This window comes from Myxocyprinus asiaticus, chromosome 6 (genome assembly GCF_019703515.2).
Source record: "Myxocyprinus asiaticus isolate MX2 ecotype Aquarium Trade chromosome 6, UBuf_Myxa_2, whole genome shotgun sequence".
NCBI classification, from domain to species: Eukaryota; Metazoa; Chordata; class Actinopteri; order Cypriniformes; family Catostomidae; genus Myxocyprinus; species Myxocyprinus asiaticus.
The window spans coordinates 45,293,209-45,309,401 of NC_059349.1; the positions used below are offsets into that span (position 1 = coordinate 45,293,209).

The following is a 16,193-nucleotide window of genomic DNA, read 5'->3' on the forward strand; positions in this document are numbered from 1 at the left end:
AAAACATCAGTACTGTATGTTCAGTATCAGTCAATTGCTGACCATTTAAATAATCAATAAAAATACAATAAATAGCTAAATAAACGTCAGTACTGTTTAGTATCAGTCAAATGCTGACCATTAAAATAAAGAATACATAAAAATAAAATATAGTTAAGCATCAGTACTACTGTTTATTATCAGTCAAATGCTGACTATAGTAATACTGCCGAGTCAAGATAAACAGCGGCAGCCGTGTTACACCGTATTCTGCTATACAAGTTCAGGGGAAACTTTCAACGGTGGAAAACCAGACTTTTAAATATTAAATTTTATAAATGCAATGACTGGAATTGTTCGGTTGAAGAGGGTACCAAACTGTGAATCCTAAACAAAACAGTTTGGTGAATTCATGTTTACACATTAGCTTCCACTCAGCTGACAACAATGAAAGTAGCTACATGATTAGCTAGTTAGCTATAAGCTCGTTGTCACGGAGTTTAAAAGGCGGAAGTTGTTTATTTTACTTTCCAGCATTGTGTCTCACCAACTAGGTAATAACATAGCGTGAAATCAACACTAAACAGACAAAATCCACCACCGCACCGTTGTCTGCTGAGCTGCAAAAAGATGCTCTGATGTTTACCTTTCAATCTGCTATATTACTGACTGCACTGACAAACTATAGCTGCTAACAGCAAACAGACATGTGTGACATGGTTGTCAGGGACAGGTTAACATTATATTAGTTATTTTGAAAAGGGAAAATTATGGGGTCATTGGTTATTAAGTTTCCAGTATGTATTTAACAGACTAGTTAACAACTTACCGGGATGACACCGCTGAGCTCCGCCCTGTCTGCAGAGCAACTGTCAGTTCAGCTCTGTAAACGTTGGAGTCGGAGTGCGCTCTGCTGGACAAACTATGTAATGACACCAATTCTAAAGCATTGTTTTCTGCATTATATGTTCTGAAAAAAAGTTTTTATATCGGTGCATATTGGTAAAATATACGCCGATACGATATATCGATGAAAGGCTAATATCGGCTGATAATATCGGTCGGACACTAGCATTTTCACATCACTGTATCACCTAAAACTGAATTCTTCCACCTCAATTAACATTTATACAGCACACACACACATAGATGCTCTCAGAGAAGTGATGAACACAGGAGATGAAAGTGTATGTGGTTGGTCAGAACTCTGTACCTAAAGTAACTAAAGTACAGTAATAATTGCCCTTAGGAATAATTGTAAGAGTATTATAAGGATTTTCTTAACTTAAGAGCTTTGTTGTAACTGGCTGCAGAGCTTCTCTTCAAACCTCAACACCCATGACTGTAGAAGTAACCATTTACATTCTTCTCTGATTTAGAAAATGGCAGTGATTTGATCATCCTATTGTATAGGTAGGATGCTCAAATCAATCATGTGAAAGTGCCTTTGATGCCAAAAAATGCTGTTTACTGTAGGTTGGCAGCTTACTAGATTTTGAAACGCAGCCAATCTCTTGATTTAAGTTGAAATCAGGGCTCTGCAAAATTTTTACAGTGGCATGAAAATTAGACCTCTAAGTCGGAACATCTTAAGAGCCAAGAGACAACTGCTTTGAATGAAAACTAACATCAAAAAATATTCTAGTACATGCCCTTATAAATTATTAATGCATGGCCCAGAAAATGAGTATCTGCATTATATAATGATGAGTGTAGCTGTATTATGTTCTAGATTCATTTCAGTTGCCTGTACAGAATATCATGCATTAGCAGAAAATGAAACCGTGATATCTATAAAGTCTTCATTGTGTAGTTTGATCAAATACGATTGTGAATTGTTGAAAAATAAGAAATTAAATAATAATTGTATTTAGAACCCCAGTGAGCAAGCCGAAGGCTACTGTGGCAAGGAACACAAAACTCCATAAGATGATGGTTAATGGAGAAAAATAACCTTGGGAGAAACCAGGCTCCCTGTGGGGGCCAGTTCCCCTCTGGCTAACATCATGAATATAATGCCAATATTACTTATGTATAGTGCAAGTCATGGTTGTTTAAAATTATTAAACTAAGTAAGTGTTAAGGGTCAGTGTTTAAACAAAGATTTTGTAAGAACTGTAAGATTAATGACTAATGTCTTTGAAGTTCATCCTGGATTAACTGCAGAAGTTCACATAGATGCATTGCCCTTGTTAGTTGGCTGATGAAGGGTTTTGTTGGCAATTCATTGATAGTCTATGTATTCCATTTCAAGAGTATAGTCCATCATTAGACCAAGGTGATGCAGGCAGAGATCAATGAGGTGCATCGCAGTTCAACCAGCCGGTAAATTTAGTGAGGTCTATCCTAAGTCCAAGGTTCAGACAATGGCATGTGATGTATCCCATGTCTTATGGTTGGAGTTGGTATCAGTTCATCTTCTGAAGTCCATCGTAATAGACAGAAGTGATGTTTGGCTGGCACAGGCTGCTATTAGTCGTCATCACTCAGAGACATGTAGCAGTGGAGTCCAACAGATGCCATTCAATTTATTGCAGAGTAATAGATCATGATCAGTGTTTCTGGTTCCGGCAGACTTAACTAAAGCAGTGTAATTGTGAGTTGAAGGATAAATTAGGTGTATTGCCTGGCTAAATAGATGAGTTAAGTCTAGACTTAAACTGAGTGAGTGTGTCTGCATCTCGAACAGTGTTAGGTGCAAGTTATTGCAAGGAAATTGAATTGTTTCTGTGAAATGACAGTAGTCATAATTTACCAATGTCGTTTTTTTTTTTACTTTTTCCTAAATGAGATGTTTTTGATTTCAGACATCAGAGTACCACAGCATCTTTAGAAAATCACTGCATGTATGCGGTGAGCTGTAAGATCTCTGTCCTTATGTTACTGGAGAACAAAGCTTGTGAAAATCAAGCTGTGAATCTATAGAAGAGCTGCAGTCAGATTTTATAAGGCCAACCATCCAGAGGGATGGTGCATTATGAGATTTAGAGTAAATAATCTTGTTTCCTTGAGTGCACACAGATGTACTGGAGAAATTCAGCACAGAAGGACAGAGCTGCAGCCTTAAACATTTACCTTAAAACATACTTCCAGTGTGCACAAAGATGCAAGAAATAAAACCTATATGCAGCAGTGATGCAAATCAACAAGCAAACCAAAAATAAAAGACCTACTCCACGGAAATAAGGAAAAATATTTGTACTTTGTGTGAAAGGGTTCATGATGCATAGTTTATTTAAGTTTTATTTTTTGGCTAATAAAATTCATGTTTGCTTTGAATAGACCTTAACACATGCTTCCATTTGACACATGCTTCCAATTGAGACAGAGCTGCCGAGAAAAGCCATGTTCACAATGCCAGCGATTGGTTGCTAGTGGGCACTCCTAGGTGAATCACTGTCTGCAATCCCATCTCAACTCTCAACTCAGCTTTATCGCATTGCCAATGCCACCAGAACATAATATTAGTGTAATTAAAAATGAATGATTTCAGGTCACTTTGTCATGGCAAATCACTGCAGGTAGCTGCGTTTACTTGGACACTTTTTGTTTTAATCGCTATGAAATCATTCCGTTTGATGATTCCAAACGCATTGTTTACATGAACGATACATAAAGTGATCAGATTGATGTGAGCGTTTATATGTATCAAGCATCAGATCGGAACTTCTATTGTGACGTGTGTACACTGCATGGTTATACAGCATTCCCTCTCCGTTTGAAGGGGTGTTCACTCTTGACTTTGAGCACACAAAGTTATTTTGGACTTCTCTACAAATGAGGATATGATGTTATGCACGACGGCTTGTAGTTTAATAATCAATACATCATAAATAACAAAAAATATTAAATTCAAAATGTTCAAATATAACATCTACTCATTTTCCAGTAACAATAAAAACATCCTGCTTTGAAATATACAGCCTTTGAATTGAGCAAAGAGGTCAGTTATATTTACCTGTTTCATGTGATATCATTATATGACCTCGCTGCCATATACCGTACAGTATATGACCAAAACTCCACATATCTTCTGTGTGCTGCATTGTGACAAAAGTCAGCAAAACCTTTTTCTATTTATAAATCTTAATAAAGTGATACTGCTGTTTACATACCAGAGCCAAAATCAGTCAACCAGTGATTAAGGGGGAGAGCAGCGATTAAACACTTACATTTATAATACCAAGGCCGTGTAAGATGTGACGATTGTAACATATTGTATAAAAAGAACTATCACTTCAATATACAGTATATATTTAATTGTAGGCTATACAGTATACTAACATTAGTCATTAAACAACACTTTTTGAAGCACAGAATTTATTCACGCCACCAGATTACAATGTAAAAAAAGTCATATTTACACAGCAAGTTGATATGGAAAATGCTAAATTTTAAAATTAACTACACTACAAAAGAGACAACATATGCATGACAACATAAAACACAATAGTAATAATTAAAAATTTGCATAGGTTTGTTTGCCTCTGTTGCTTTCTGTGTTCTCTTTATGAGCTAAAAGCAGATCTTACTTTGATATAGGCGGAATCATCACAGACGTTTAGTAATATAGTGACCGAATCAGGCCAGAAAACAACACAAACATTTGTAACTCTTGAATGAGAGATGTTTGCGGTGATATATCGCTGGGTGTGTGTGCCTGCTGATCAACGTCGGACTGGCCGGCGTACGGCGATGAATTGTGAATCAAATATATTTAAATGTCTGAAAGTCAAATCTGGCAACATTTCTGCTGACTATAGACATGTACACACATTTCCTGGCACTTGGCATGGATCAAAAGCAACTTTTGGATGCTTTTATTGACGTAATTTCACAGGCGTTTCTCATGTTTCTCACACTGTTGCTTCTTTACGCTGATGGTCACAAATATGCCCACTGTGATGAAAGTATGTCATTGTGCGTGAAACGTCATGATGCCATTACTACGTCAGTACTGAACATGCACAGATTATCCCATTTTCACAAAGCAATTCGATCAAGTGTTTACATGGCAAAAAATCTCTCTTCAAACGGATTAGAAAAGGTTTAAACCACCCCTTACAATCCGAATGAAATTTAAATTGGATGTGGCCAATTTAATGCGATTGACGTGGTTACATGAAACGTAAAAAAAATTGTTTTTTTTTTTATTCGGATTGAGCTTTTAGTCCGATCACAAATGGATTACCAGAGTCCACCGCAGCAAGTGTGAACTAAGGCTGCACGATTATGATATAATTGTCGATTATTGCCCTTGATATTGTAATTGCGATTATTAATGTCTATTAAAAAATGTAATTACTGTGATGCCACAAAGTAGGCAACCACGCTGTTCTTTAGAGTAGCAGATTTTAATGGTGGATGCTTTAAGCATTAAGCATAAAATATTGTAATACTGTTTGTTAATGTTAGGCCTAATAAAAGTTATTTTAAAGGGATATCGATGGTATAGAACAAATATGTAGGTTTTTTCTGAACTATTGACAAAACCAGGTTTTACTTGATTCAATATGCCTGTGAGACATGTAACAGATAGAAAATACACATCCTCATATGGTTATCACACCTCTAAAGCATGAGAAAGGTGGCATAAAATCAAAAACTACATAAACTATGCAATATGTGTGTCTTTACTGCTTAAATTATTGGTCCATGTACAGTAAATAATGACATATTCAGAATCAGAATGAGCTTTATTGCCAAGTGTTCTCACGTACACAAGGATTTTTTTTTTTTTTTTTGGTGATGGGAAGAACAAGTGCACACAGAACATTACAGTGAGACAGAATATAAAACAAGGTAAGAGTGTAAATAGTCATACAAATTACAGGACATATAACAGAATGGCGCATATACAATTGCAAGTGGTAATGTACTGTATGTGCAAGGTAGGGGTATGTACAGTTATTGAGTTAAATGTGAATTTACATATGTACATGAGATATGTATTTACATTATTGCACAATGGGGGAGTCCTGAGGCAGTTTAATTGTTCATGAGGAAAGTAGCCTGAGGGTAAAAACTGTTCGTGTGCCTTGATTAGCGCCAGCCAGAGAGCAACAGTTCTCCTGAAGTCCACTATTATCTCCACTGTTTTGAGCGTGTTCAGCTCAAGGTGGTTGTGACTGCACCAGACAGCCAGCTGATCAACCTCCCGTCTGTATGCAGACTAGTCACCGTTGCGGATGAGGCCAATGGCCGTAGTGTCATCTGCAAAGTTCAGGAGCTTGACAGTGGGATCTTTTGCAGTGCAGTCATTCATGTACAGGGAGAAGAGCAGTGGTGTGAGAACGCATCCCTGAGGAGCACCAGTGCTAATAGTGAGTGTCCCTGATGTGAGTTTCCCCAGTCTCACTAGCTGCTGCCTATCTGTCAGAAAGCTGGTGATCCATCGACAGATTGGGGTAGGCACAGAGAACAGGGTCAGTTTGGTTGAGAGAAGATCGGGCATGATGGTATTGAAGGCTGAACTGTCCACAAGTAGGGGCTTTGCATAAGTCCCAGGTCTGTCGAGGTGTTGCAGGATATAATGCAGTCCCATAATGACAGCATCATCCACAGACCTGTTTGCTCAGGAAGCAAACTGAAGGGGGTCCAGCAGGGGTCCAGTGATGTCCTTCATGTAGGCCAAAACCAGTCTCTCAAACAACTTCATGTCCACAGACGTGAGAGCAACAGGTCTGTAGTCATTAAGTCCTGTGATTTGGGGGTTTTTGGGGACTGGAATGATGGAGTGTTTGAAGCAGCAGGAAACTTCACACTGCTCCAGTCATCTGTTGAAGATCTGTGTGAAAATGAAGGCCAGTTGGTCAGCAGAGACTTTCAGACAGGCAGGTGAAACACCATCTGGGCCTGAAGCTTTCCTAGTCTTTTGTTTCCAAAATACCCGGCACACATCCTCCTCAAAGATCATAAGTATGAGGTGAAGATCAGAGTGGGAGAGGGGTGTGAAACTGGGGTTTTCAGACCTGCAGTAAAACACATTCAATTCATCAGACATTAGTTGACTCTACAGAGTGAGGGGAGGTGTATTGTACTTGGTGATGCTTTTCAGTTCTTGCCACACAGATGCAGTATCATTGGCTGAAAACTGGTTTTTCAGCTTTTCAGAGTAGCTTCTTTTAGCCACTCTGATTTCCTTAGTGTGTTAATGGCCTGGTTGTGCATTATTTTATCCCCACTTCTGTAAGCATCCTCTTTGGCAAGACAAAGCTGTCTGAGTTTTCCTGTAGACCATGGTTTATCGTTATTGAATGATACAAATGTCCTAGTAGGGATGCACATCTTCACAGAAACTGATATATGATGGCACAGTATCTGTGAGCTCGTCCAGGTCTGTGGCTGCAGCCTCAAAAACACTCCAATCAGTGCAGTCAAAGCAGGCTTGTAGTTCCAGCATTGCTTCATTGGTCCATCTCTTTACCGTCCTTACTACAGGCTTAGCTGATTTTAGTTTCTGTTTGTAGGGTGGGAAAAGATGAACCAGACAGTGATCAGAGAGTCCTAAAGCTGTACGTGGGCCAGAGCAATATGCATCCTTTACAGTGGTGTAGCAGTGGTCCAATATATTTCTTTCTCTGGTTGGGCATGTGATGTGGTGGTGTGATTACCGCCTCTCGTTTTCCCCAATAACTCCACTATGCAATCTGCTCTGAACAGCTGATAGCCCGGCAGATGTAACGCATGGTCCGGGATGGCTTCATTCAGCCAGGTTTCTGTGAAACACAGAGCAGCAGAGTTAGAAAAGTTCTTATTTGTTTGAGTGAGCAGTAGTTTGTCCGTTTTATTGGCGAGGGAATAGACATTCGCCAGATGAAAACTCGGCAGCGCAGTCCTAAAGCCGCATTGACGAAGCTTCACAAGCACGCCTGCTCGCTTGCCTCACATGCATCTTTTGGATCGCTTGTAGAGCACCGCTGCGCCTCCAACTAAGATGTCTAATAAAACGCCTGAATAATCAAAACACCGGCAAAAAATTATCAGGTATGCTCTGCTGAATATACTGATCGGGAAAGAGTGATGAAAACAAAAGTAACAAAAAATGCTGGAGAGCTCCACACCGAATCCGCCATCTCCGGCACCATCTTGAAACAACTATAACTTCAATATTCAAATTTATTAACAGTTAAGTTACTTACTGTGTTCAGATAAGTGCTGTGGTGGCGAGACTGCCCATTCATCCCCTTAGATCTTTAATGGTGATCTTGTTCATGTAAGATCATCGTTAGATCGTATTTGGCATCAGCTGTTGCACTTTGGAAATTAAAAACAGCCATTTGCGATCCGAGTTTGTTCAATTTGTGAAAACGTTAAATCTAGCAGCTGCAGGGCAAATGGGCCTTATTAGAGCAGAGGCAATAATAATGACGGTGATTCGTGAAATATGCCGTTCATGCCATATTCTTTATGTTGGCTACACCTCCAAAACAAACTAAGAACAGTTAAGCGGAATTCTTTATTGCTATTTTATACAAATCAAATTCACATTGGCCTACATATTAACATAAAACTAAACTGTTATTACATTGAAGAAATTGTACACACAAATCGAGCAATGATACTAACTCCATTACAATGACTGAGGCTGTCACTCACTGCAGGTTTATACTGCGAGTCCTGCAGTTCAGCGTGAGCTCATTGAAGCTCCAAACAGAGTTTGGCACTCTCACTAGGATCAGTCCTGCAGTTCAGCGTGAGCTCATTGATGCTCGAAACAGTTCTCATTAGGATCAGTTGTCATTACTTCTAGGACGGAGGACCAGTTTAAGCATCTCTGATCGGCCATTGCCATTTCATTGCTAATCGGACATGTCTGTGATTGGTTAGAGTACTCGGCCACTGCAAAAACACGATGTAAATAGAAACCATTGACGCAACAGGAGCAGATTAAATTAAAGGCTGTAGTTGTCAGTTTTCATGATTACATAATCACGGTAGCCGTAATTGTGATTCGTTTTTTGATGAATTATGCAGCCCTAGTGTGAACACCCTTTAACACAATTCTGTTAGACACAGAGGGAATGTTTGGTGTGTAAGATGTATTTGTTTTATCTGCTGTTTTCATGTGTTCATCTCAGGCAGTCCAGCAGGCAAGCAGACCAGTGCAGCTCATGGTGCTCGGTCACCTGCCCCTAAAGTACACACCAGCTGCTTCCTGTCCTCCGGTGTCAAGGTGAGAGAGTGTGTATATGTTTTCAATAAAAGAGGATAGATTTATTTTCCACTACAGCTCATGTTTTGTCTCAATTTGGGCTTTTACACCATAATGTCCTGCCATGTGGTCTGGAGTTCTGCTTGCTGTGTGCATTCAGTGGCTTTTTCAAAGTTTAGTAAGATGCTTACAAAGACAGCATTTTTGGGTTTGTTTTGAATGTTTGAACATTCTAATGTCTTATGATGCCCAAAAATGCTGTTTGGGTAAGCAGTGTACTTGGTTTTTTAAATCACAGCCATCAGCTTCCTGTTAATAGTCTGTTCTTTCATAATTTAGCAGTGACTTGATTTATTACCATGTTTATAAGTGACAAGCACTCACTGTCTTATTGCTTAAAGGCATAAAAAAAGAAGGATGTAACAAATGAAATTAGATATGTTTTTGTAGAAATGATGTGGATATTGTATCACCTTTAAAAAATAGTTTGGGCAGTGTAGCAACTCATAAGAACAAATCCTTATGTAATAAGTGCACATAATGAAATAAATGCATTAAATGTTCGTAATGTAATCATTTTCTCAAAACGTAATAAAATTGAGCGCAAAATGTAATAATGTTTTGCTTAAAGTTATAGGTTTTTAAATTATGAGAAATGTATTTATCGTCTAATTTCAGTGGGGTTATCAGCAGAAGGACATAAGACCTATAAACTGCTGTAAACATCTGTATAATCAGTCTTATCATTTCACAATATGAACAAATGTAATGACTGTAAAGAAAAGCAGAGCTCATTTTAACATGAGTCTTACAGTATAATGACTCATCAGTTTGCTATTACACATTATTTAAAGCTTAATTACAATGATAAATCAATTTAACTGTCTCTAAGTGCAAGCAGAAATGAATGATTTTCAGATGAATGATTATTACTATTATTATTAGTTGTATAATACTTATACATGTTAAGTTTTTTTTTTTTATGCCTTAATTATTCCTATTGTTTTGTTTTGAAAATTATTATATGACAATTACATTTTTCATTTAAATCTCTTTGGTGAGTTCATAATCTGATACATTTCTCAATATAATAAACTGTTACATTTTTGCAAAAAACAGCACAAAAACGTTTTTACATTTATGCGCTCACAGTTTTGAGATTATTACATTACAAACATTTACAGTTGAAGTCAGAAGTTTACATACACCTTAGACAAATACATTTAAACTCAGTTTTTCACAATTCCTGACAATTAATCGTAGAAAACATTCCCCGTCTTAGGTCAGTTAGGATCACTACTTTATTTTAAGAGTGTGAAATGTCAGAATAATAGTAGAGAGAATTATTTATTTTTAACTTTTATTTCTTCTATCACATTCCCAGTTGGTCATAAGTTTACATACACTTTGTTAGTATTGGGTAGCATTGACTTTAAATTGTTTAACTTGGGTCAAACATTTTGGGTACCCTTCCACAAGCTTCTCACAATAAGTTGCTGGAATTTTGGCCCATTCCTCCAGACAGAACTGGTGTAACTGAGTCAGGTTTGTAGGCCTCCTTGTTCGCACAAGCTTTTTCAGTTCTGCTAACAAATTGTCTATCGGATTGAAGTCAGGGCTTAGTGATGGCGACTCCAATACCTTGACTTTGCTGTCCTTAAGTCATTTTGCCACAACTTTGGAGGTATGCTTGGGGTCATTGTTCATTTGGAAGACCCAATTGCGATTGAGTTTTAACTTCCTGGCTGATGTCTTGAGATGTTGCTTCAATATATCCACATAATGTTCCTTCCTCATGATGCCATCTATTTTGTAAAGTGCACCAGTCCCTCCTGCAGCAAAGCACACTCACAACATGATGCTGTCACCCCCATGCTTTACGGTTGGGATGGTGTTCTTCGGCTTGCAAGCCTCACCCTTTTTCCTCCAAACATAACAATGGTCATTATGGCCAAACAGTTCAGTTCGTTTTACTGTGGATATAGATACTTGTCTACCTGTTTCCTCCAGCATCTTCACAATGTCCTTTGCTATTGTTCTTGGATTGATTTGCACTTTTCACACAACTACGTTCATCTCTAGGAGACAGAATGCGTCTCCATCCTGAGTGGTATGATGGCTGCGTGGTCCCATGGTGTTTATACTTGCGTACTATTGTTTGTACAGATGAACATGGTACCTTCAGGCATTTGGAAATTGCTCCCAAGGATGAACCAGACTTGTGGAGGTCCACATTTTTTTTCTGAGGTCTTGGCTGATTTCTTTTGATTTTCCAATGATGACGAGCAAAGAGGCACTGAGTTTGAAGGTAGGCCTTAAAATACATCCACAGGTACACCTCAAATTGACTCCAGTTAGCCTATCAGAAGCTAATTGCCTAAAGGCTTGATATCATTTTCTTGAATTTTCCAAGCTGCTTAAAGGCACAGTTAACTTAGTGTATGTAAACTTCTGACCCATTGGAATTGTGATATAGTCAACTAAAAGTGAAGCAATCTGTCTGTAAACAATTGCTGGAAAAATTACTTGTGTCATGCACAAGGTAGATGTCCTAATTGACTTGCCAAAACTATAGTTTGTTAATATGAAATGGATAACAAATTTGTTTAATGACTTCAACCTAAGTGTATGTAAACTTCTGACTTATTGTATTACATTTAACATATTACATTAAGTGCAATATTACATTATGCTTTATTATAGTATATATTCATATATAATGGTTGCTACAGGCAGTAAAACATTATGGCACAATCAGTTCCCCATCTGGCAGATTGGCATGATGAATCAATGCCCATTTGTGTTCAGGGAAAGCTAAAATGGAGATTCTCACTCAACACTGAAACTCATTACAGTGAGATCCAGCAATAGTTTCTGAAGTTTATTCTGAAATTCACTCATTTCTACTTTCATTGAAAGAAATGGTCCTATTGATTTATCATGCTGTAATAAAGCTTTATTAATGTTTAATAAATGTGTAATAGCAAACCGATCAGTCATTGTACTATAAGACTCATGTTAAAATGAGCTCTGCTTTTCTTTAAAGTCATTCAATTTATTCACAATGTGAAATGATAAGACTGGATTATACAGATGCTTACAGCTGTAATAGATCTTAAGTCCTTCTGTTGAACTGAGGCTGGGAAAAAAACCCCACTGACATTACCCAATCTTTCTCTCTGTATCTGGGTTATTCTCTGAGGGTGTTTCAATGTTTTTTGGCCACTGCAGGCCAAAAATTAATACCGGTAGTTATGAATAGTTACTGCCAGGTGCTGCAGGAAGCAGTCTGCAGTAGCTGTGTGTTTAGGGTATAAATGGGACATCTATCTGTGGCGTGATACTGCTGCTTTCTCACATACTGTTCAGAGGACTGGAGTATTCCCAGAACACACACACACACTGAGACATGCAGTTGTGAGCAGTCCACAGTTGTTTCTCCATGAAAGTCAAAAATAATGTACTATATTTTGTTGGTGTGGTACATTTCAATCTCATACAAAGCTGCTAAAGGAACACCAGGCTTTAAGTGTGTGAAAATTAGTTTTGTTTGTGTGATTGTGATTTTGGTGGTGTTCATATACTGTACAATCTGTAAAACACATAGTAAACACAGCCTACACTGAGGTACAGGTGAGGACACAAGGAGATATGGTAAACTGTAGCATGGGAATGAAAAATCACAGAAATAGAATATCCTATAAAATATATAGAGTATGTTGGCTTTTAATGTATGTTAGTGTGTATTTTAGTGTGAATAAGTTCATTTGTGTGTGTGAAAGGGAAATGCATTTTTCCCAAGGTATTTGAATGTTTTTGAACATGTTTATTGTCAGAGTTAAATTTGGCTAAGTTCTGAATTAAACAAAATATTTAATGGGAAAAAATGTAAGGCAGGACTTTATATTTTCCTTGATTTGATTGGACCGTGAGAAGTTGGCCACAATATTTTTAAATATTATTTCCGTACACCCATGAAGCCTTAGTTATGTCAGCAGAAAAGTAATTTTAGAGTTGGAGAAAGTAATTACATTTTAATAAAAGTTTTTGTGAACAAACGTTTCATTTTCTGTAGATTCATATGCACTGAGAAACTGCACACAATAAGACCATGGGCATTTATTAAGCTAATAAATATGGTTAGTTATAATTTCATTTTGTCTATAAGGTGATGTTTGTGCAAGTGTATGTAACTGAGTTTGTTTATTTTCTTCCTGTTTGCTTACTGAATAGTTGAATCCCCGTCAGGTTCATCTTAATATTCAGCTTCATCGGAGTGACGAGCTCTGTCTGAGAGATGTGTGTGTGTTTATCTCACCTAAGGGAATGTGCGATTCACTAAATTAACTTTGGATTGAATCACACATCCGATATCTCTGAAAATATCTTGGTTCAAATTGAACCGTGAATCAAACTGATGGTTTTGACTGCACCTCTCACTCTCTCTCTTTATATATAATATTGCAAAAGCGCAGTAATAAAAATTATCTATTTTGTTCATTTGTCTTAAGGTGATAATCAAACAAGAACCTGGTGAGGTACCCACACAGCCATCGCCACAGCAACAGGTCGCCTCCACAGCAACATCCCAGCAGCAACAACAGTATGTGACAATGAAGGGGGGTCACATGATTGCAATGTCACCGCAAAAACAGAGTGGGGCAGGGGCTGGAGGAGGGTCCACACCCAGCAAGGTTGTTATTCATACATAATTGTTAACTTTTTTTTTTTTTATTTGTACGTTGATTTACTTTTGTGCTCTGTCCATGTATCTCAGTCCTGCAGTTTTGTAATATCATCACCCACCCCAAGCAGACTATCCTGTCACAGTTATTGAAAGTGGAGTGCATTGTGGTCATGCAGTCTAAACATATCTCAGTTCATTGTGTCCCTGTGGACCTCCTGCTCATTTCCTTACAGCAGCCTTTTTTAGCACCTGAAAGAAAAAGTTAATGTTACGTCCTTGTTCAGAGACTAACATTGCATCTGCAATGCACTGCTCTGCTGAAAATCAAGACATCTTGCTTTAGTTTTTATCCCATAATGATGAAATTGATCCTCAGATCTCAGAGTTTGGAGTCAAGTGATTCTTTGTCTCTATGAACTGGGATGTGATTCAACTGTCTGTCCCATTTACCGTGAAAAGTGTCCACATCCTTAAAGATGTTGTCTCTGATCCCTGCAACAGCCCTGCTGCAGCCTTGTGTTCTTGCGTATCGTGGCAAAATTGTAAGTCGTAACAAAATCAAATGAGATGGTTGTTATTCAGGATCATTTCAAAATGGAGACTGAACCTTTTATGTACTGAAGTTAGTAATATATAAAGTAAGACTTATTAAACAGACTAAAGACTTCTACTAGTTGCTGAACACAGAATAGGTGTTGTTGATGTGTATATGTTGATGGTCATAAATTCATGGTTGTGATGTAATAAAATCACAGATTTCAGAACAGATACTGCTGCTTGCTTTCAGTAAATGGTCTTTTTGGACTGAGGAGGAAGTTTTGAGTTGTGAAAGTTACAGTGTGTTTTCATTTTGCTTTGAACTTTTATTTCAAAAGATAATGTTTTTATTTTATCATATGACCCCCAATTTTAACTGTTAACCATAACTATTTAATTATAATGAATTTTTAATATTTCAGCACTGGAATAATATCATGAGTATTTTTTGTACCACAAAGCTGTATTTTACACCAAAATGAGACCGTGATTTACTTCTGTTGATGAATGGTAGCTCAATTGTACAATAATAAATGTGTTCCTCTAAGTGTAGATTAACTGTGTGTGTAGGTGTTGGGGATTCCGCTGGGCTCTGCAGTCAAACAGGTCTCCATGAGCAGTGGACAGATCTTGGTTGCTAAGTCCAGCCCCTCTGTGTCCAAGGTGATGGGGCAAAAGCAGGTGGTAGCGCAGGGCGTCGCTAAGGCGATCGTCAGTGGCGGAGGCAGCAGTACAAGCAGCATTGTGGGACAGCAGGTGCATGCTGTTACCAAGGCAACCAGCGGGTCTGGCGGAAGTGGCAAGAGCGGAGGTCAGTGTTTACACATTTTCTTTACCCTCATTGAGCCATAAAATTAAGTAACCCATGTTATTCAGCTGATCTGTAACCTTTTGTTACTCCATAAAACAAGTCAATGCGACTTAACCTTAACACTCTCCTAAATAGACACAATGTGACTAGTTGTGTTTGAGTTTTCCAATGTCATTATTTATCTGTTATCACAAAGTGACAATCACAAACAATCAATTCCACCGCATTGCAGACTCTGTATTGGGTTTAAAAGAGTTCTGTGGTGGAAATGACGGTGATGGAAATGACATTAACGTTTTTGGAATAAAATGTCCTACTCCTTTGTCTTGCTAAGGCTAATTTCATAGCTAACATTTAATATATCCCAAATACACACAATATTTAATATATCCCAAATACTAAACAATATTTTCACAATTTTTGCTTAATTAGACACAATTACAGCTTGATTGGAAATGACGGGCAAAAAAATAATAATAAATAAATAATATATATATATATATATTAGGGTTGTCAATTTAATGCTTTAATTTAGTGCAATTAAAAACAACCAATATACTCTATTCTAAAGCCTCGTTTTGTATAGTCTAATCAATGCAAATTGTCTGCCAAAATAATGTAATATTGTGTATAGTGTATTTTAATAATCTGAATTATTATATATTACGTATATAATTATTAAAATCATATTGAATTATTTTTATTTGGGGGCATTTCTCAGCAAATATTTTTGTATATGATTAATTGCAATTTAATTTGATTAAATAATCACCACGACACGTAATTTAGTAGATTTAAAATGTTATTTATTTGAAATGTTTATATATATTACATCACACACCTTACAAAAAATGCCAAATATCATCCGATTTATCAGCCTTGTTGATGTATTGTCAACCACTGATCAGGGCTTGATGTTTAATTAACAGCTATGTGGATTAGGATTTTGGAGCAATGAGATTTAATTGCGAGCAGGACATTCCCACGTGTGGTGAAAGAAATTGTAATAGAATGACGGGCAAAAT

At 37.5% G+C, this 16,193-nt stretch overlaps 1 protein-coding gene across 3 annotated transcripts in view; it reads left to right on the plus strand.

The window, feature by feature from the left end:
- Positions 1–16,193, plus strand: part of yeats2 (YEATS domain containing 2) — a 79,978-nt gene that overhangs the window by 22,445 nt on the left and 41,340 nt on the right. For all 3 annotated transcript variants that reach the window (XM_051699473.1, XM_051699474.1, XM_051699472.1), the window contains exons 13-15: positions 9,060–9,154; positions 13,645–13,827; positions 14,928–15,168. In XM_051699473.1, the coding sequence (XP_051555433.1) occupies positions 9,060–9,154; positions 13,645–13,827; positions 14,928–15,168 (519 nt within the window). The remainder of the gene's footprint in view (positions 1–9,059; positions 9,155–13,644; positions 13,828–14,927; positions 15,169–16,193) is intronic.